General features: G+C 54.8%; 1 protein-coding gene across 2 annotated transcripts in view; it reads left to right on the forward strand.

Annotated features, from left to right (window-relative positions):
• ARHGAP8 (Rho GTPase activating protein 8) overlaps positions 1 to 22,380 on the forward strand; it is a 67,354-nt gene that overhangs the window by 32,498 nt on the left and 12,476 nt on the right. For both annotated transcript variants that reach the window (XM_032416473.1, XM_032416475.1), the window contains exons 6-8: positions 3,762 to 3,848; positions 6,758 to 6,856; positions 7,999 to 8,109. In XM_032416473.1, the coding sequence (XP_032272364.1) occupies positions 3,762 to 3,848; positions 6,758 to 6,856; positions 7,999 to 8,109 (297 nt within the window). The remainder of the gene's footprint in view (positions 1 to 3,761; positions 3,849 to 6,757; positions 6,857 to 7,998; positions 8,110 to 22,380) is intronic.

Genomic DNA, 22,380 nt, shown 5'->3' on the forward strand with positions numbered 1-22,380 from the left:
AGTGGTGGGGAGCCCGGGTGAGAGGAGGGGTCACGGCTGTGCTGCGGGAGGCGGGGAGCTGGGCTGAAGGAGCTTGGGGCGGGTGGGGTCACCTGCCTTCGGGCGGGGGCTCTGTCCAGCCTCGTCATCCAGGGCAGGGGCGACCAGACAGTCCATACTTCGGCTTCGCGGGCCCTCGGATTTCTGTTGAAACTCTCGTTCTGCCGCGTAGCGCAAGAGCGGCTGCAGATAATAAACACACAGGTGGGACCGGGCTCTAGTCAAACTTGATTTATGGACGCCGGGATGTGAATTTCATGGCATTTTCACATATCCTGAACTGTTACTCTCTTAATTTTTTTCTCCAACTGTTAACAACGGAAAGCCCTTCTCGGCTTTTGGGCTGTGCAAAAGTTGGTGGCCGGCCAGATGTGGCCCGTGTACCCTAGGTCACTGACCCTGGTCTAGAAATGTGGCAAAGGAGTACGACCGTGCAGCTGTCTTCCAGACGCCCCTCATGCTGTCTCCACACTTTACAGTGTGCAAGGGGCTTTCTGGTGTCTCTGTCGGAGAGGTGGGCAGCGTGCTGGACAGGTGAGGACACACAGGCCCCAGAGGGCAGGTGTCTCTCCCTGTGTCCCTCACCTGCCCTGTGGCAGGGCTGGGGCCCCACCTGAGACCCTGTCTCCCTGTCCCACCTGACACACCGCACCTCTTGCAGACAGCGTGGAGCTGGTAGGTGTTTTCTTGAGTGACGTCGTGCATAACAATCGACTTTGTAGTGTATTTGGCTAATAGGCTGCCCCATCTGGCCTTGTGTGGATATCCTGGAATCCTCTGGGTGTCCCTTCTCAAAGGCCCTTCATACCTCTGGTGGAAATCTTCCTATCAGACCTTTGAGTGGGTGGGATGGTGGCCGGGAGTGCCTGATTTCCCAGAGCCTGCCCTCCTGTCTTTTGGGTCCATAGACTCTTCGGAGGAGTTTCTTGGCTTTCTGTCCTGTGTCCTATAGGGAAAGGATTGTTGCCGCACTTTGCGGTCATTTACCTGACACCGTAAGTACCAGGCGAGATGGAGGCAGCCAGGCCCCAGCTCCGGCCCCTCCTCCGTGAAGCTTTCCTGGGTTGTCCCTGGAGAATCAACAGCCCCTCCCCCGCGGCCTCACTGTCCCTGAGCACATAGTGTGTCTGCAGAGCAGCGTGTTTGTGCCCCCGTGCTCGGCTGCAACCCCCTGACCCACCTCTGTATCCCCTGCGTGAGGGAAGGTGGAGCAGCCAGGTGGGGCCAGGGGTGGGTGCCAGCATTCCAGCTGGGGCGGTCAGAGAGGCCAGATGGAGGAGGCGGCCTCTGAGCAGCCCCTGGAAGGGATGGGCAGGGTGTTGCTAGGTGGCCGACCCGAGAAAGAGTAAGGTGGCCTGAGGCTCCGCTGGGGGAGGGCTGGACTGGGGGATTCGCCTGGGGAATCGTGGAGGGAGGTGGCAAAGGGCAGGGGGTGTGCTAAGGACGCCAGCCGTGGTTGAGGAGGCAATATGAATGACATGTTCAAAGTGGCCTTTTCCAGAAGCTCAGGCTAACAGGAGGAGATGCATATGTACTCCTGTGTTGAGCCGATACAGATAAATTATCAAAAGGAAGGAGGCAAACTTGTCTCCTACTTCCCACAAAGGTGGACCAGGAGGTGGGGGTAGGATTATAGACCTTGGCTCGATTGAATCATAAAGGACAGACATTCTAGGCATCAAAACCAGCAGTGGAGTGTCTCCTGGGGGTAGTGAGTTCCCCATCACCAGGGGTATGCAAGCGGAGCTCCAGATCCAATTTGGTGAGATTTACACCACAAGAGTTTCTGCCTGCTCTCGCTGCACCCTGGTGGGTTTCCTGCATTCTTTTCCTCTTGGCTGTTGACTCCTGGTTCTCCAGACTGTTCTGCCAGGTTGCTCCTTTTAAGGGAGAACCAGTCCACACACGAGTGTTGTTACCCCCTTCCGGGAAGCCACCTCCACGTCAGGATGGACTCGGTGGCAGCAGTGCTCTGGGACCCTGGACCACCCACAAGTCACTGCAGCTCCCCCTCTCTGCATTGAGAGCCTTTCTTTTTGTAATTAGTTAGTATTTCCTTGGGAGATGCTTTGAGACTCTGTAGATACTTGCTCCTCATCAAAGTGTCATGTCCTAGCCTTTGCCTCCATTGCTCATTCTCGGCCCAGTGAGAACTCTGATGGGAGCCAAATGGTGCTTGGAACTATTGGCAATTTACCGTAAGGAAGAGCTTACACTTCCAGCTTATTTATATCAATATGGACTTGCGGTTTCCTGTTTCATTCAATGGGTTCTAATCCATGACTATGTTTAGTGTTCAGATTCAAATGCGGCCAGGTGGGTGCCCTTCCAGCCTGGCTCCCGTGACCCTCAAATGTGTGCCGTCACGCTGAGCACTGCGCTTACAGAATCTCGCACAAGCGGGGGCTCCAGGCACACCTTACATTGTTCCCCGCCCGCCCTGGGGTCTGCTGTTGGTCTAGGAGCCCTGGTTCCTTTCAGTGCGGATGCTGTCCAGGGGCCAGGGTCTGGAAGTAGTGTGCTTGTCGCTTTTGGGGTGACTGGCTCCCAGGCCCTATGCATGGACAGTTGGGGTGTTTCCACACTTGTCCGTTTCTGCTGGGAAATCTCACCCCCGATGCCTACAGCTGTTCCCTGCAGCTCAGGGCTCGCTCTGGTGTTCTCTCCCTCTGCATCTGTCCCCCTCCCCTCTGGCAGCGAGAACCCTGCTGATGTGCTTACCTCTCCGTCGCCCAGCATCTGACTGATCTCACTGGTCCTGTTACCCTCTCGGACCACCCCGCCACTGCGCACCCCCTTCCCGTCCCGGTGCGTCCCCGTGAGGAATCCCTGCTCACACACCCAGCGGCTCCAGCTCACCTCCCCTGGCTCTGCCCCTCCCCTGCCCGCCCCCCCTACTCCCAGGTCTGGCCAGGAGGCACCCTGGTCCATGTGTGATGACCAGCTCTCAGGGGATTGGGGAGGCTGGCTTGTGACATGGGTACGGGTCTCCTGCCCCTGTGGCCAGCTTCAAGCTACCAGCATGACGCCACTGGACACAGATCCGGGGGACACTCGGGATGGACTTCCCTTATTCAGATGCAGCAGACAAGTAGTGTCAAGGGCATAGAAAGGAGTAAAATAATGAGCAAGTGATGAGTTTTGAATATTTATTACCTTGGTGCTTAATACGATTTACTTAATTATGTGTTTGTATTATTTAATATGTTTTTCACAACTGGTTCCCCAAACGCCTGAAATTCTGACAATCAGTCGGCTCTTGTGAATGGATAAGAGCTGGCTAGCGTCCCCCTGGCTGACCGCACGCTGGCTTGTGCGGACGCCCCTCCTCCCCTCAGACAACGCCCGGCCGGGCCACGGCCACCCTGCCCGCCCTCGCTGTCTCCACCCCGGGGGGTGCCAACCTCCTTGGCTCAGCCTCATGGCCTTGGACTGAATTATTCTGGAATGAGGGGAGCAAGCGAGCCAAGTGGCACCCCATTTTTTAAGTGGGTGCCCCATACCCCGTGGTGTGGGTGGAAACTGTAAAGTGTTGTGCGCATGCCAGTCGGCGGTGGCAGACAAGAGGTCCTGATTTTCCCCCTCAGCTTTTGGTTCAGTGTTCTTAAATTGGCTCTGTTGACAGAGCGAAGGTTCTGAAGCTCACGGTTAAGGCTTCGTGGTTACTCACCTTAAGGTGTAGGGCTTGTTGCTCTGAAGTCATCTCACGCTTCCCTCCTTAGGTACAAAAAGAACTTGAAGGCGCTGTACGTTGTGCACCCCACCAACTTCATCAAGGTCCTGTGGACCATCTTCAAACCCCTCATCAGGTATGTGGCATTCTCAGCAAGAACCTCACTGGGGCGGGAGGCTCCATCCTGCGGGCTTAGGGCGGGGGGACGGCTCTCCCTATGTGGCTTTGTGGAGGTCTCATCTCTGGGGCACCCATGTGTCTGGGGTACGCCGCCCACCCCGTGGCTATGGCGGGCATGGGGCTGACGGTCCTGAAAGTCCTGAATAGGAACACCAGCTCACGATACCGGTGAGCTTTGCACCTGGTATTTTTAAATCCCACCCTGGCCACTTTATGCACCTGTGTCGGGGGTCTCAAAGACCACCTCAGGTTTGGTGGTTCACTGCAAGGACTCACAAAACTCAGACCAGCACTCATTCTAGAGAGTGTGGCCCGTGTGGCCCGCGTGGCCCTGCCAGGGTGGTCGGATGCGGCTCCCAGATCTGCAGGCTCTGCTTGGAGAATTTCTGGAATAGCAGACTGAGTCTGCTCCCGTTTAACGCAGGGAGAGACTTCCGTGGCTAGAGTTCCTTTTGTTGTAGGAGAATTGCCCGCCAGTTTTCCCACGGCTTGCCTGTCCTGCCGCCGCAGACCCATTCCTGTTAGGAAGCTGGGATTTTGTCCGTCTGTTCTGTTGCTTAGCCAGGACCAACCTGCTGGTGCCGTACTTGACATTGTGGGGAAGCCAGTGCTGGTGACGCAACTGCCCGAGAAGATAGTTCGGATGTTCTTCTGCTCATTGGCGCTGTCGTTCACCTTAGCAAAGCTCTCAGAGTTCTAGAAACCTCTCTGAGTCCTCGGGGAAATAATCATCCCCCCCCATCGTGCGGCAGCCCAGATGCTGTGGTGGTTCGGGAGCTCGGGCTTGTCTTTGCCCCGCCTCTGATCACCCAGTCCTCGCGGCAGGAGATACAGCCTCCCTCTGCCTTGGTTTCCCCATGCGGCTGATGGTGTCGCCGCACTCATTTTGTCGTTGCCACAGTTTGTTGCCTTGTACACCCAGAGTGTTCTAACAAGGCCTGCCTGGCCCTAGCAGATACTCAGTGTTTGCTGCTAACATCGTTTTAAAAAATTGTCTACTATCCTTTTGTGATTAATTTATCACAATTTCTTATACACCTTACGTGCACAGCACCCCAAAACGATCCCGTGAGGTCAGCTGTATTCTCCCTCTTCCAAAGGAGAGGAGGTTGGTGCTCAGAGAGGTTAAGTCACGGCTCAGCTGGGATTCTAGCTCAAGCCCGTGTGGTTCTGCCACTTATCCTGCCTCAGGCATGGCCATAAACGGGTGCCAGGAGAGAACCTCGGGAATCAGGGTTGGAGACCCTGGAGTCTGGACTGGGCTCTGCTGCCTGTTGGCTGTGTGGCCTCAGGCAGCTGTGTGACCTCTCTGAGCCCCAGAGTCCTCATTTGGAAGTGAAGAGAACAAGTGCAGAGGCTCCCCTATGCCCGAGAATGAACAGGAATGTCCGTGGGCCTGGCCCCTTACCTCTGACTCTGACCCTCTGGGGGTGGGGCCTGGGGATTGCCCGTATACCTGCATTGCTGTCCCCGGGATGCACTGCCCCGAGGCCTTTCCGGGGCATGAGGGGCAGGAAGCAGGGCCTGGCTTGCATCTGCCCTCCAGAGCCCGGTGACCAGCAAGTGTCTGGTCAGCCGGAGGGGGTCAGGCAGAAGAAACACAGCGAACATTGGAGGGTGCTCCTACATGGGCAGGGGGCTGGCACCAGAGGCCTCCCTGCAGCTCAGAAGCTGACACTGTGTCCCCCCACAGGCCGGCCATGCATGCGGAATGGCCAGGCCCCCTCTGCCCCTGAGGGCAGGTGGCTAGGGGTCTGGGCACCTGGCCTGATTCCCGCTCACCCACTAGGGGGAGCCAGTGCACGCGGCTGGGCCTCCCGCGGGCTTCAGCTCCAGGCGGGCTCGTGATAAAACAGCTCGGCTTCCGTGAGACACCAGGGAAGAGGTTCGAGAGGTCTGCCCGACAGCCAGCGTGCAGCCTGCGGTTGGCGACACAGTGTCGTGCCCTTGAAAATTTGTTCAGAGGGTACATCTCGTGTTGAGTGTTCTAACCACACACACAAAGCAAGGGGATGCAAGGGACACTTTGTAGACGATGGATCGGCTTGTTCCCATGACGGTGGTGATGGCATCACGGCGTATGCATGTGTCCCAACTCCCCACATCGTGCCCGTGAAATCCGTCCAGCTCTGTGGGTGCCAGCGACCCTCCAGTAGAGCCACGACGAGGAGCTGGGCAGGCGGTGATCGCTTACCAGGAGCAGGTGCGGGGCCGGGCATGTGACTCCTCACCCGCTGGGTCCTGTTCTTGTCCCCGCTCTGCAGCTCAGGGAGTGGGCTCGTTGGTAGCAGCGGTCCCAGGTGGTGGGTACTGGGTGTGGGACAGTGGACGTTTTCCCAGACAGTCTCGCTCAGAGGGAGAACCTGTTTCCGAGGGGGAGACTGAGGCCCTGAGAGGTGGGGTGGGCGGATTGGGCCGGGGCTTGTGTCCACGGTGCTCGCTCCAGGCTGGCCTCCTGAGTGACCCTGTCCTGGAGAGAAAGCAGGCAGCGCCTTGTGTGACCCCCGCAGAGAGGGGGTGTCCAAGCGGGAAGGCACCCGGTGCCAGAAACCGGAAGCGCTCCGGGCCCCTCCCCACTGTCTCCCGTACGTGCAGATTCATGGCAGATTCAGACTGGAGGCAGATCTTTATTTTTATGCAGATGAGACTCTCCCGAGTGTTTGGTGCATCCGAGTTCTTATGAAAGCAAAAGATCTGCAGACGTGCGCTGCTTCTATTATGTTCGGGTTTCGACTGGTGTCAGCACTTAACGGTTTCTTACAGGAGAAGCGCCTGTGTTGCCTTCCCCGCAGCCCCGGCCCCGCCCCGCCCCCGGCACGGCCTCTCCGTCTCATCATTTTTATTCTCCTGCTTCTGCTTTTTTAGTCATAAGTTTGGGAAAAAAGTCATCTATTTCAACTACTTGAGTGAGCTCCGCGAACACCTCAAGTACGACCAGCTGATCGTCCCCCCGGAGGTTCTGCGGTGAGTCGGACCCCGTCCCGAGAGGCGTGGAAACAGCCCAGGGGATGCCACGGGCCTCGGCCCATCCCGTTATTAGCGTGGAAGGCTGCGCCTCCGAACGTGCGCCCCGCAGATCTGGCCCCAAGACGTGCGGCGTCAGCAAGGATGCTAAGTGCTGACTCAGGGAGCTGAGCCTGCAGCGGGCTGTGTGCGCAGACGCGGGGCTCTTCCTCCCCCCGTGGCAAACTGATTTAAAAATATTAAGCCATCGCGGTAACTGCTGTTCGCCGCCTTGGAGTTTACCGTGTTTGGGAGCAGAGGGTCAGGGGAGTTTCTCGGGCATGTGGATAATGCCGTATACGGAATGCAATGTTCTCAGGCGCGTCGCAGGTGCTCTGGAAGCCAGCCCACCTGGTGGCTTTTGCTGAAAGCCTATTCGAAAGCCTATTCGCTACTTGAGTTTATATGGCAGCGGGGATCCCCGCTCCACAGTCTCTCCCGTGGGGTGCAGAGGAAGGCGTGTGGCCGGCTGGCCCCACAGCCACGCAAGGGCAGGTCTTGGACCCCCGGCCCTTTGCATGTCCCTCTCCGGGGGCTCCTTGGAGGGAGCAGGGCCCTTCCTGCGCTGCAGGGAGGTGGGCAGGCTTGCAGGGGCAGGGGAGATGTTGAGCTGTCCTGGGCACTGAGTCGCACGCCAGAAGCTGGGCACACAGAACCATGTGGGGAGTGACCCTGCTCCCGGGGTGCTTCCAGGTGGTGGGGGGGCCTCAAGTCGGTGACAACAGCTGGGGAGGGGACAACAGGTGGCAAGGGGATATCGGGAAGAAGTGAGTTTCCAGGGGACAGGTGGCTGGGTCAAGAGGTGGGGAAGGGTGCTTCCAGCAGAGGGAAGCCTTCTGCCTGTGTGGGTGAAATGTTGGCCAAGCGTTGGCAGGAGAGATTGGACATTTGCTGGGGTTGGATTATCCTCTCTGCCTTTTGTGTGAACACCATGGTAGTGGGGGAGAGAGTGTGTGTGTGCATGTGTATGGGATGGCGGTGTGGCATGTGGGCCCAGACGGACGAGACGAGGGTGTCCTACAGATGTTCGTGGGGCGTCTGGTCCCCACGGCCCGAGGCTCCTCCCCTGCAAGGTGAGAGCCGTGCTTCTGCTGTGTCTGCAGGTATGATGAGAAGCTCCAGAAGCTGCACAAGGGCAGGTCGCCCCCTCCTGCCAAGACCCCGCCACCACGGCCCCCTCTGCCTACCCAGCAGTTTGGCGTCAGTCTGCAATAGTAAGTGAGCTGGGATGTGGACTGCTGGTTTCCTCTGGGGGACTGTGGGACACTCGTGTCCCAGGGAGGCTGTGCCCAGACCTTTGTCTCCAGCAGTCCCCCTTACCCCTGCGGAGAACCTGAAACAGGTGCTTTTCCTGGAGGCGGGAGCACTGATTCTGTATGTGTTTACGTGCCCATGTGCAGGGGACCCAGCGGTGGGCAGGGGACAGGGTCCTTGGGGTTCTCGCCCATGTGCAGGGGACCCAGTGGTGGGCAGGGGACCGGGTCCCTGGGCTTCTCATCCGTGTGCAGGGGACCCAGCGGTGGGCAGGGGACCAGATCCCTGGGCTTCTTGTCCGTGTGCAGGGGACCCAGCGGCGGACAGGGGACCGGGTCCCTGGGGTTCTCATCCGTGTGCAGGGGACCCAGCGACGGACAGGGAACCGGGTCCCTGGGGTTCTCACCCGTGTGCAGGGGACCCAGCGGTGGGCAGGGGACAGGGTCCCTGGGGTTCTCACCCGTGTGCAGGGAACCCAGCGGCGGGCAGGGGACAGGGTCCCTGGGGTTCTCACCCGTGTGCAGGGGACCCAGCGGCGGGCAGGGGACAGGGTCCCTGGGGTTCTCACCCATGTGCAGGGGACCCAGCGGCAGGCAGGACTCAAGCCACGGCAGGACGGGTGCCACCAGCCTCGAAGCAAAGCACGGCCATGTGCTTTGCTTTGGCCAGTGAGGCAGGGGTGGCCATGAGGCAGGTCCCATCGGGAGGGGGTTTTGGGAGCCAGTTCACGGTCTGCCTTGTGGTGACAGCGGCTGGGTGGAGATGCCCGCCTGCCTCACTGGCTGACCACAGTGTGCCTCCCGTGGATGCCCACACTGGACGCGGAGCAGGACTGAGAAATGAACTTCCGTCAGGTCCAGCTGCTGGATCGGGGACCGTTCGTATCACAGCATGTCCTATCCTTCCTGACTGATCTCACCCCTTATTAGCCACGTGACCTTGAACTCACTCCCCATCTCAGCTTGTTGACTTATTTCTAGAGTGAATGAGTTGGATGATGTGAACTTTAACATTTCCTTGTAAAGGATTCTGGACCAATTTCATTTCTTTTGAGACTCATCCAGTGGCACCTCCTCCAGGAAGGCTTCCCTGATGCTCTAGGCTGAATACAGGGCCCTCCTGCCTCACCAGCCCATCCGAGCAGGCTGCCGTGGGGAGCCTCCCCAGGTGTTTCCACTGCTTGGCCGTGAGCACCTTGTCCATCCTGGTGTTCTCTGCTGCTGGCCGTAGGCCAGACAGAGGAGATGTTTTATCTGACAGCCACATGGGGCAGTTGGGTCTGGTCCACACAATGTGCGGAAAACCAGGGTCTGGAGGGTGGTGGTGGGTCCCAGATAGCGGTTAGCTCAGTCCCACGTAAGAGAGTCATTTCTTGTTGGAAGCTTGCATGCAGTTTGTTTTCCTACACCCAGATCTGATGACCTTTAAGACCCTTGGTGGGACTTGATACAATTTGAAAGCTTGAGCATTGAGACTCTGGACAGTGTCCTGGTGAGGGCATTGGGGGATGCCCACCTGCCACCTTGGACTTGTCACTTGCCTCTCCTGAGCTATCTGGGCATGGGGACTCTTCATTGTCCTCTTGTAGGGGCTGTGGGGCTACGGGGGAGACAGATGCTGGGGACCCCCTCTTTTTTCCTGGCCTAGAGTGAAGGAGGGCAGTGTGTGACAGGAAGAATAATGGCCCCCAGGGATGTCGGTGTCCCTGTGATCGTGTCACCTTACATAGTGAAGGAGACTTTGCAGATGTGATTCAGTGAGGGATCTTGGGATGGGGAGGGAAAGAGCGTGGATTATCCGGGTGGGCCCAGTGTCATCACAAGGGTCAAAGTCAGAGAGGAGGCTTGAGGACAGAAGCAGGACGCAGAGGTTGGAGTGACGTCAGGGAATGCCCGTGGCCCCGAGGAGCTGGAAAAGGTAAGGAATGGATTCTCCCCTAGAGCCTCTGTAAAAAACACAGCCCCGTTGACCCTTTTTAGCCTCTGACACTTCCAGAAGTGTAGGATCGTAAGCTCCTGCTGTTTTGAACTATGGAGTCTGTAGTAATTAGTTACAGCGGGCATAGGAAGCTGAGACCGGCAGAGAGAAGTATGTGGGGGAGGGAGGTGTGCCGAAACCTGGTTCCCAGAGCTCCTGATGGGGGCTGGCTGGGAGGGGCTGGGGGGCTGGGGGTGGAGCTGAGGGCGAGCTGGCACCCGGTCAGGAGGTGGTTAAGGAGGTGGGAGTCCGTACCTTGGGTGTGTCCCAGCAGCTAAAAGTGGGCCCTGTTTTCCAGAACGTTCTGCGATGATAAACGTGGTCTGCTGGTCTGCACTGCCCATTGTGCTGTCGAGCTCTCGAAATGTGGCTGGTGCAGCGCAGGCACTGAATTTCTAACTTTATTTCATTTTAACGGATGTGAATTTAAATGGCCCCGGCCAGCCTGCAGGACAGTGCGGCTGCAGACCCCTGCCTCCCCACCCGGACACATACACAAGTGGTGTCCCCTTGAAGAGCCACTTTGGAAGCACTTCGTGAACGCAGCGTCTCTTCAAATACAGTGTTCCCGAATATATCTGGAACAAAAATGTACCAAATTTTCCTTCTTTACACGCTGTGAAAATGTGCTGGTGTGACCCACTCCTGCCTGTGGGTGTGACCCCAGCAGCCTTGAGGCCCGCCGGGGAAGGCGGCTGGAGATGCACCTGCAGTGACTACGGGGGTGAGGGGGTCTTGGGGGTGCTGGTGAGAACCTCAGCTCTCAGACGAGGGGCCCAGCTGGGTTTCTGAGTCTTCTATTGTCTGCTCTGCGCTTTCGGCCTGGCCTGCGGGTCCGCACTGGTGCCGCCCTTGGGGTGTGCTGGCTGATGACAGGTCCTCGGTGGCCGTGCCTGAGGCCCCCTGTGCTTCTATTATCAATCCCTTAGCCGGACGACCCCAGCAGTGCCTTTCAGCTTGCCTGTCTTGTGTTCAGAACCACTTCTGCCTCCGTATTGTCCAATAATACTTTAAAAATGAAAAACAAAAAAACAGAACACACCTAGCTCATGGATTTCTAGAGCCAACTACCCGAGTACAGAGTGGGGGAAACACCCTTGGCCTTCTGTCTTGAACAGATGCCTTCCAGAATGTGTTCACAGAGCATTTGACCCCCAGAGCTCTCCGTTAGCAGATCGAAGACGGATATTAGAAATGTCCTTTTTTTTTTAAGGATTTTATTTATTTATTTGACAGAGAGAGCATACAAGCAGGGGGAGCAGGAGAGGGAGAAGCAGGCTCCCCACTGAGCAGGGAGCCCGACGTGGGGCTCGATCCCAGGACCCTGGGATCATGACCTGAGCCGAAGGCAGACACTTTAACCCACTGAGCCACCCAGGCGCCCATAAAAATGTCCTTTATAAAAGGCCTTGGTTCATTTCTGTTCTGGGGCCATTTGTAACTGTAAAAATCAGTTCATTGTATTTTTTTTTTCTTTTTTTATGCCCAGTGCGGGGCTTGAACTCACGACCCCAAGATCAAGAGTCATCTGCTCTACTGACCAAGCCGGCCAGGCGCCCCCAGTTCATTATATCTTTAGGGAATGATGAGTATCATTGTACAGCCTTTGAAGAACATTCTGTGTGTGCCACTTTGAGAGATAATCCATGGGATTGCCTCTTTAAATTAATATTTTATGCTGTTTTATTGCAAATGACTACAATAAAATGGCAATAAACATATTAAATAGAGCACCAAATATGTAATTTGTTTGGACTGTGAATGAATGGAAGTCATTAAAATTCATAACCAAGTCCTATTCACAAATGTTAATTTGGTGAGTTAAGTTCAGAAGTACACAACAGAAAGCTATCACCTTAGAACAAACTAATTAAGTTAATATATTAAGGGGGAGTCAGAGAGTCAAGATATCTTTGCTCTTTGCCATCCCTGAAGAGGGAGAAATGCACCTGTGCATTTCGTACAGCTCCATCTGGGCAGCTGTAGGGTAGTGGAAAGAGGGCAGGTAAATAAGGGCCTCCTTCGGGAGGGGTAAGGGAGGGGATGCAGGTCCCAGCTTTGGGAAGTCAAGCCAATGATGTAACTCACCCCAGTTTCCTTCCCTGTAAGTGGACTTAAAACCATGCCCTCCTGGGGCACCTGGGTGGCTCAGTCGTTGAGCGTCTGCCTTCGGCTCGGGTCATGATCCCGGGGTCCTGGGATCGAGCCCCGCATCGGGCTCTCTGCTCGGCGGGAGGCCTGCTTCTCCCTCTCCCACTCCCCCTGCTTGTGTTCCCTCTCTCGCTGTGTCTCTGTCAAATAAATAAAATCTTTAAAACAAAACAAAACAAAACAAAAAACCATGCCCTCCTCACCTCCAGGCCCAGGGGAGCTTCACAAGAAGGTGTGGAGACCATGTGAATGAGTCCCCACTGCCCAGCTTGCCTGCTCTCATTTCTCCTTCATTGTCCCCTCCTCCAGGAAGCCTTCCCTGATGACTCCACACAGACTTAGGACCATCTGTTGACCATTCTCTCCGCTACCGAATTGCCTTGGCTCCCTTGTCAAAAAACGATTGCCCATAAATGTGAGGGTTTATCTCTGGACTTGATTCTCTTCCATCGGCCTGTCAGGGCCTCACTATCCTTCCTGTGGCTTGGTACTAAGTTCTGAAATCGGGAAATGTGAGTCTTCCGACTTTGTTCTTTTTCAGGATGGTTTTGGCTCTTTGGGGTCTCTTGCGTTTCCATATTAATTTTAGAATCAGCTTGTCGATTTCTGTAAAAAGGCAGCTGGGATTTCAGCAGGGATCATGCTGTGTATGCAGATCCGTTTGGGGAGCACGGCCGTCTTCCCGATACCACATTTTCCAGTTGATGAACCCAGGATGTCTTTCCACGCAGGTAGATCTTCTCTGTTTCTTTCAGTGAGGTTTTATAGTTTTCAGTCTCCGTGTTTTGCACTTTTTTGTTAAATTTAGTTAAGTATTTTGTTCTTTGCGATGCTATTGTAAATGAAATTATTTCGTGTTTTCATTTTTTGGATTGTTCACTGCTAGTGTATAGAAATAGTTGATCTTTTTATGCTGACCGTATATCCTGCCGCCTAACATCAGTTATTAGTTCCAATAGATGTTTTATGAATTTGGGGGTATTTTCTATATCCAAGATCGTATCATTTGTAAATATAGTTTTACTTCTTCCTGTCTATCCCGGATGCCTTTTATTTCCTTTTCTTGCCTGATCACACCTGATCAGACCCTCCAGTGTTGGGGGGTAGTGGGGAGAGTGCACATCCTTGTCTTTTCCTGTTCTTATTGGGAAGTGGCTGAGTTTTTCACCATTAAATGTGATATTAGCTGTGGGTTTTTCAGAGATGCCCTTTATCCAGTGGAGGAAAAGCCCTAACATTCCTAGTTTGTCGAGTGGTTTGGTCTTGTTTTTCTTTTTTCTATGAAGGGATGTGAGCTTGTGTCCTATGCTTTTTTTGCCTTTATTGAGATGATCACATAGGTTTTGTCCTTTATTAATATGGTGATGACGCTGCTTGATTTTTATGTTAAACCAGCCTTGTATTCTGGGGTAAATCACACGTGTTCGTGGTAGATCATCTTTTAACACATAGCTCGATTTGCTTTGCTAGTATTTTTTGGATGATTTGGTGTCTATATTCCTAAGAAAAACTGGTCTGTAGTCACTTTATATTGTGATGTCTTTGACTTAGCTTCATGGCCCTTCTGTTTTTTGCAAGAGTTTGTGCGTGATCAGAGCAAATCTTTCCTGCACAGGGATTGTGGGAGTTTCAGACTTGTGGGAGACGTGGGGGTGTCCCCCTGCCCCCACCTCTCCTCATCCTCTCGTATCTGCAGGAAATGGGATCTGGGGGTGACAGATTCAGAGGTCCCCTCGGGCTCTTCGTTAGTGAGCAGGATTGCGTGGCTTTTCCAGCTGTGTGTCTCCCAGAGCAGAAGGTTTTAGCTGAGGGGCGCCTGGGTGGCTCAGTCGTTAAGCGTCTGCCTTTGGCTCAGGTCATGATCCCAGGGTCCTGGGATCGAGCCCCACATCGGGCTCCCTGCTCGGTGGGAAGCCTGCTTCTCCCTCTCTCGCTCCCCCTGCTTGTGTTCCCCCTCTCGCTCTGTCTCTCTCTGTCAAATAAATAAATAAAATCTTTAAAAAAAAAGAAGGTTTCAGCTGAGCCAGGACCTGCTTTAACAAGGAAAGGGGTGTTGGGCTTCCCCTTCTCTTTCCCTGCATGCCCGGGTACACTCGTCTTTGGTCTCCTGCACTGTGGGGCTGTCCGGAGAGCAGCAGAAGATGCTGCTCTTTGGGAAGGGCCTGTGGGGTGGGGAACGGGCGTCCTTGGGCTTTGGTTCTCCGTCACGTGGGTCAGCCTGACTTGCTAGAAACCCCCACCCCATTAGAGTTTTGGGGACTGGTCTCGCTCATGGTACAACACTTTCCAGTTCTTCATTCACCTCCCTAGGAGGCCAGTGCTGCAGAGGTGGGTTAACCCCACCAAACCCCCAACCCAGAGTGCAAGGCTGTGGTCTGCTGCAGGTACAAGAGCTCGGGAGTCAAATTTTGATTTGAACCCTAGGCCGTCTGACTTCAGATAAAATAATTTGTCTCTCTGAATCTGCTTTGTCTTCTGTCCCAATGGGGGCACAGTGATGAGGCCAGCAGGCCTGGCAGCGTGCGGGCACGCTGGTGCACGTCGGTCCTCCGCACACTGTCGTTCCTGGGGTGTCCGCGTGCGCTCCCCAGTTCTCCCGGCACCCGGGACCTCCCCCTCCCTGTCCCTACTGTTTCTAAAAAGCTACACTGTCTCCTCATTTGTGCATTCCTTGCATACAAAACCGGGAAAGAAACCTGCTCTGAATTACTCTAGGCATGTCTCCCAAGGGGAGGGGCTACACGCAAGAATTATGTGCGAGAATCCCCAGTGCTCTCTGGGGCGGCCAGCCAGCCGGGAGTGCGGGCTGCTGACCCGGGAATAGCGCTCTGCCTCTGAGAGCCCCCTGCGCCCGGTGTGCACCTCGGAACTTTAGTTCACGGTGTGGGTTTTAGTCTGTGCCTCCTTGTGGAGACTGGCCCAGGCCCACACACATGCGATGCACGGGGGGGCCGTGGTAGGACGGGATTTGCTGCTGCCCTGGGCACCCCCACCCAGCCAGGAAGCACCTTTTATCCAGAGCTCCTAGGGCAGAGGTCATTCTCTGCCCTGACTCAGTGGGCTGAGCAAGCCTCTCTCCAAGCCAGCGAGTGGGGACGGGGAGGGAGGAGATATCCACAGCGTGGGTTTCTGCACCGTCGAGAGTAATGGCGGGATGCCAGGCGCCGGTTCTGCTGCTCACCACGAGAGGGCCAGCAGGAGGCAGTGGGCCTTGCGTGCACGGGTGAGGAGGCATGCTTGGCTGGGGACGCAACTTTGAGCAAACCCCTCCACTTCTGGGACCTCAGTTTCTCATGAGGTCACAGGCCCCTTCCTGCCCTGGCAGCCTGCTTTTGAAAAAGGAAACATGGGCTAAGCTATAGGCAAGGGGGTCTTTGGGTAGCTCATCACTCTCTGGCCTATTTTGCAGGTCTCAGGGGGACCCCTTCCCCAAAATGTTAACTAATGTGGGCTTTGGAATGAACAGACCCAGGCTTTCGAGCTGGGAGACCTTGGGCCAGTCACTGCAGCGTCCTGAGCCCACGTCTTCACCTGAAATGGGCCACCCGTATCTGGCCTGGGAAGTCACCCGGCCCCTGGCAGTCCAGTGATTTTAATTGTTAGTACATTTGACTCAGAGCTCAACAAAGCCTTCCACGTCCCTCGGCATTGACTGTTTGCAGCTCCCTGGAGGGATGGTGCCAGCATCTCTGCTTTCCATTTGGGGAAACAGAGGCTAGGGAGGCTAAGAGATTGGCCTAGGGCCACCCACCTCTTCAGGGCAGGGCCAAAGCTTATACCGCTCTGTCTGGCTCCCAAAGGAAGCAGGAGGAGGAAAAGAGCCACCCGTCCTGTCCACCACGTTCCTCCCTCCCTGGGGGTGCAGAGGGGACCGCCTGGACTCTACTCCAGAGGGACACAGGGAGCCAAGTCGGGGATGGGTGGGGAGGGTCCGCCCACGTTCCTATGGCGACAGGACTCACAAAGGCGGTGACCTTTGTCGGGGCCCGTTGTCACTGTTGGTGCAGTTTTTATCGTTGTTCACGGGGCCATGTGTTTAGGCCTCCTCTGCAAATCTTGGAGCACAAGGAAGAGCAGCACTGGTGGTACATCCCCCTGATGAGTCGCTGCAGAACGCTGGTGGCAGGTTTGAGCTGGGCCGGACCTCACCGCCGGCTCTGCCACCGCGGGGCTGCAGGACCCCGAGCCGCGTGTGGGGCCTCTGCCAGCATCCACGTCTGGTCTCTAACTTGGGCTCATGAAATCACGATGGAAACTAAATGGGTAAGATACAGGAGCGGGGGCTGTGGGCTCAGACTCGGGGCTCTGAGTCCTGGCTGCACACTCCTGACGACGGTTCCCCGTTGTGCATCCCAGGCCCCCCAGCACTTAGCAGCTTCAGACAGCAGCCGTTTTGTTCTGTGGCCTGATTTCTGCGGGCCGGCGTTCGGGCGGGGCTCAGCCGGGCAGGTCCGCTCCGTGCGGGGCTGGCAGAGCTCACTCGGTGGTGTCCAGTGTGGCCCGGCGGCTCCAGGGGGTCCGGGGTCCGAGGTGCTGCCTCATGTCCTGGCGCTTGGCAGGGATGGCTGGAAGGCTGGGCTCAGCTGGGACACGGCCGCCCCACAGGACATCCTCGAGGTGGCCGCCCTTCTTACGGGGCAGCTCACGGCTTCTGGCAGGGGATTCCTGAGACAAGTGGAAACCGCCAGAGTCTTCAGGCCGGGGCCTGGAAACGAGACAGTTGCTTCTGCTATATTCTCTTGGTCAAAAGAGCTTCCTTTCCTGGTTTCTTGGCTCATGGCTCTGTCCCCCACCTCAGAGTGCTTTGCTCTGACCTTTGCTTCTGTCGTCTGTCTCCTCTCTGAGTCTGGCCCTCTTGCCTCCTGTGAGCTTCTTTCGAGCCTGCCGGACAGTCTGGGGTGATCTCCCCACTTGTCACCTGCAGAGTCCCTTGTGCCGTGGAAGGGAGCACATTCACAGCTCCCAGGTGTTAGGACACAGACGTCCACAGTGGCCACTGATGATTCTCCACACATGTGGCCACGGGCAGGTTCCATGAGCCCTCTGAGCCTCAGTTTCCTTGTCTGTAAATGGGGTTTATTATGGAAACTTCCAGAACTGTCCCGAAGATTCAGTGAGTTAATACACTTTGGGCACTTGGGCCATGTCTGCACAGTACAGGACCTTTGGCGGTCAGCCATTGTCAGCGTTCTTGGTACCGTGGGCGAGGTGCTCTGACAAGGGTTGTCAACAACGGTGACTCAGAGTAGAAGGCTGTAGGCGTCGTGGGGTCCACACACAGCACTGAGGGAATGATGGATGGGGAGCCGCGCCCTGCAGAGAGGAGGCCTCAGAGGAGGAGGACTTTGGCCTGAGCCTGGAGCGGGGAAGGAGGGTGTGCTGGGCGGAGGGCAGGCTGTGGGCCAGCAGGAGGCCTGAGATGTGGGAGAGATGAGCATCTGTGGTGAGTCTCCGTGTGCCTGCAGCGTCCAAGGTGAGATGCACAGCAGTGCCGCGTGCCCCGCGTTGAGTGCGTGCCAGGCCGCGAGGCTGTGTGGGCCTGATCAGTGGGGGACTGCCTCTCGGGGGGTCCCAGCTGCGGTTTCTGGCCCCGAGAGAGGACAAGAGGAAGCCTGCCTGCTCGTGGGTGAGTGTGCCAGGGTCTTAGCAGGAAAGGAGTCTGAAGGCAACAAGAATTTATGTGCATTTACCGCAGCATCCCGCTAAGCATCCACGGCCAAGAGTGTGAGGTGAGTTTTAGTTTAATTCTTCCTTTTACAGTTGTTGAGTCTTTGGATCATGTGACATCATTTGTTCTGTAAGTCACATCTCCTGAATGGTTTTGGGGTACCAGGGCCTTTCCTAAGGGCTTTGCTGGTGCTAACTCAGCCACCCTGGCAGGCGGGCACGGCGGGCACTACGGTCACCCCATTTAACAGAAGAGGAAATAGAGGCTCGGGACACAGGCAGGTTGAGTGGTGTGTCTGGGTCTCCTGGCTGTGGCGGGAGAGCCAGGATTCGGTCTCAGGAGGTCGGACGCCAGAGCCCACGCCTTCGGCTTCTGTTCGGCTGCTCGTGCATCTCGGTGGTGACCCTCCTCCTCGGAGCTAAGCGCGCACACCGTTAGCGGATGATTGCCAACCACACTCTTCCTTCCCGTTCATCTGTGACTTTTGTTTATGTTACAGTTCTGGTGTTGTGCTGAGAGGCTGGATTCTGGAGCCTGCCGGTCTGGGTTCGAATCCTGGCCCTGCACTCATTTGGTCCAATAGCTTAAACGCTCAGGGCCTCAGTTTCCCCACCTGAGTTCCAGCCGTTTCTCAAAACAGCCTCTGCTTTCTCACCTTCGTGCATGTTCCCTGTGTTCCCTGTGTGTCCCGTCTCCATGTGTCCAAATCCATCATCTTCCTCAAGGTGTCCCTGAAATACTTCCTCTACAGTACTGCACTCTGAGCTCCCTGGGAGCGTGCAGTCTTTCTTCCCTTGTGTATTCGTCAGCTCTCACTAGGTTGTGCCGCGTAACAGTCCCAGCCTCAGGCGGGTTCTGATGACAAGTGTTTATTCTTGCTCAGGTTGTGTAGGCGTGCATGTAGGTGGTGGCTCGGCTCAGCTCCGTGTGTCTTCTGTTCCAGACGCCAGGCTGAGAGGGCGGGCTCTCGGGGACAGGCTGCTGTCCTGCTGGAGGAGGGGAGCGAGCATGCCCAAGCCAAGCTACAACAGTCCCGTTCAGAGCTTCTCCTTGGAGGTGGTAAACATCACGCCTGCTGCCAGCCCGGAGCAGGTCAGGTGGCCAAGCCGCCATCAGTGAGGCAGGGTGGTAGCCATCCTGCAGGAAGGCCCGGCAAGGCAGAGGGTGGGGGAAGACTTAGCAGCAAACACTCGCTTGCCCCACCGTGGTGCCCAGCCAGCGTTCTCTGTCGAGAATACCCTGGAAATCTGCTCTTCCCATTACCCCCTGAGTATCTACTGTTACCGTGTCACACGTCCTGTTGTGGACACTGCGTGTGAAGAGACTGAGGCTGACTCAGGCCTTGCACACGCATCTGGAATCATTTCCTTGGGATGAATTCCTAGGAGGGGGTGGATTTCCAGCATCAGAGAATGTGGCCATTTTTAAGGTTTGGGGCACATACTGTTGGCTCCCCCTTCCAGAAAGGTCATGTGCATCCTTAGAGTCTGACACTGTGGGTCACCACCACGTGCCAGAGCTGGCCCCTCTTGCCCTGGAACATAGGGGCTCCGAGGGGAGTGGACACCTCCCTGTCAGACCCTCCCTCGTCTCCTGGAGGACACCCTCCCCTGTGCTCACTGCCTTCCCTGAGGGGATCCCCAGGCCCACCCACCAGGTGGGGGTGGCCGATGGTGAAGACCCCCCAACCCGAACACCCACTGCAGCTCTGGGACCAGGGTTGAGTCAGTGTGTGACGGGTAAGCACAGGTGTGTCTTTAGCTGGAGGAAGGAGAGCTGGTGTTGGCAGGAGGGGCCTGGACCAGCATCCTCAGGGCCACTGGGTCGGCGGGGTGGGGGGACAGGGAACCTCAGGGCTCGCTAAGCTTCAGGGAGGGCAGTGGCACCTGGGAGAACTCTTGTGGCAAAAGAGGAAGGAAACATCCTAAGGTTGCTTCAGTCCAAATTTTCACGTGGAGTTTAGCTCTGGTGAGGCCAGGAAGATCAACTAGTATACCTTCAATCCTCGACACAGGTTTTGGTTATTTGGTTATTTGCTTCCTTCCAGCCTTGGGTTCCGTTACAATGAAACCGTACGCCAGTGGCTACATTTTAACCTGCATTTTGGTAACAGGAGTCAGAGAAAGCTGACTGTGCATCCGGCCCCTTCTGTGGTCAGCTGTGGGGTATGGACAGAAACTCCTCTTACTGGGCACCTCATTTGTTATCTGTGAAGCAGGGGTAATAACAGCCTAGGCTGTTTCATTCCACCCTGTTGGAATCAAATGAAACAGTGTATATGCAAGCAAATAGCAAGGAGTAATGTAATTGTGAGGTGACTGACTTTTCCAAAAGAGCTGGGGATTGCTGAACTTTGGGCTGTTCTTGGGGAGCCAGGGGAAGAGGCATATTTGTGTGTTAGAATTGGAGGGGTAGATATACTTGCCCCATTCCTGTCCCCATTTCCCCAAGGGTCTTACTTGTTGATGGAGCAGAATGAGAGCCAGGGAAGGTTGGAGGTTACCACGGACTGTAGCCAGGCATGAGGCCACCTCTCCGCCTCCAGAAACCCTTCAACAATAAATGGGTGATGTCTGCTTCTTGCCATGATTGAGTCACGGAACAAATTTACTGTCCTCCCTGAAACTAGAGAAGCACACGATGAAGACAGGCATTTTCAGACATTGGGCAACACGCAGCACAGGACCGTGATCCCTGAGAGAAGAGCCACAGGCCCCGGGATTGCCCCAGCCCACTGCCTGGAGAGCATTTCCAGGCTGCAGAGCAGGGAGAGGCCAGACAGAGTCAGTGTTCTTGCAGAAGTGAGGTCACAGAGTTCAGAGTTGGGGGGGCTTTAGGTGGGTGACATTGGGGGACAGTTCCAGGGAGGAGGGAGCTGCAAAGAGAACTCTGGACATCTGTAGAAGGTACCCTCTAGTCTTTGGCTGAGTGTTTAAACTGTTTATATATGAAAGGAAATTAAAAGCACCACTGGAAAGTACTAGGCCCCCAAACTATCAGAGCTCACACAGGGCTGAGAATGGCAAGTGTTCTCCCAGCTAAAGACTTGAGTGCCCAAAGCATTGGGTGAAGTTTCCATCTTAGTAGTGGAGTTACATTAGCCCGAGGCTGACCCCTGCTCTGGAGCCTCCCTTGCAAACTTAAAAGCAATCCTTGAAAGGATCTACCTGTTCCCAGATGACTTAAAGCAAGACACACAAAGTTCATCTCCATTCAGAGGAATACAAAAAAAATCCAGCAACCAACAACATAAAATTCCCAAAGAAAACATACAATATGGGAACAGGGAAGCATGTTCTGTAACTAGGAGAAAAACCGATCAGTAGAAACAGACCCAGTGTATTAGTATAGGTTCTCTAGAGAAATAGAACCAATAAGATATTTATTATAAGGGATTGGCTCATGTGGTTATGGAGGCCGAGAAGTCCCAATATCTGCACTTGGTAATCTGGAGACCCAGGAGAGCCAATGGGGGTAATACCAGTGTGAGACTCCAAAAGCAGGAGAAAAGTGATGTCCCAGTTCAGAGATAGGCAGAGAGACTGAATTCTCCCTTACTTGGCCTTTTGTTCTTTCCAGACCTTCAACTGATTGGATGAGGGCCACCTGCTTAGGGAGGGCAATCTGCTTTACTCAGCCCACCAGTACAAATGTTAATCCCATCCCAAAGTACCCTCATAGACACTTCCAGAATAATGTTTAACCAAATAGCTGGGCACCCCTTGGCCCAGTCAAGTTGATATGCAAAATTAACCATCACATACGGAAGTGACAGAGCTGAAGGGATTAGGAGATAAGAGCATTAAAACTGCTATTACAGATATGGTCTATATGTTCAAGAAGGTAGAAGAAAACATGAACATGCTGAGATATCTTAAAAAGAATCCAAGTGAAACTTCTAGAGATGAAAAACACAATTTTTAATATGAAAAACACACTGGATGGGATTAATAGAAGATTAGGCATCAGAGTAGAAAAGATTAGTGAACTTGAAGACATAGCCATACAAATGATCCAAAATGAAACACAAAGAAAAAGAAAAGACCAACCTGTGGCAAACACAGGGAACGAACACAAGGGGCACAAGCCGATGCTGTTCCTGTAGCCTTCCCTGACTCCTCCTTGGGCTCTGCAGGCAACATGTCTTCCTTTGGCACCTGGTGTTGGAAAAATTCATTTTCCTGACCTATGTTTAGTTTTGTTCTCCCATTAAATATTTCATATATAGTCATACATTTAATTTGTAAAATAGATTGTGATATTATTATTACATAATGAATTAAAACGTGTGAATTAAAATATTCCAAAAGTCTTTTAAAAAATAATATTATAGTGTAGGATATGTGTAAGAAAGAAGATGACAAATATTTGAAGGACATTTTTCTAAATTTGATGAAAACTATAAACCCACAGGTCCTAAGAGCTCAATGAACCA

Source organism: Phoca vitulina, unplaced genomic scaffold (genome assembly GCF_004348235.1).
Source record: "Phoca vitulina isolate PV1807 unplaced genomic scaffold, GSC_HSeal_1.0 scaffold19, whole genome shotgun sequence".
Lineage (NCBI taxonomy): Eukaryota > Metazoa > Chordata > Mammalia > Carnivora > Phocidae > Phoca > Phoca vitulina.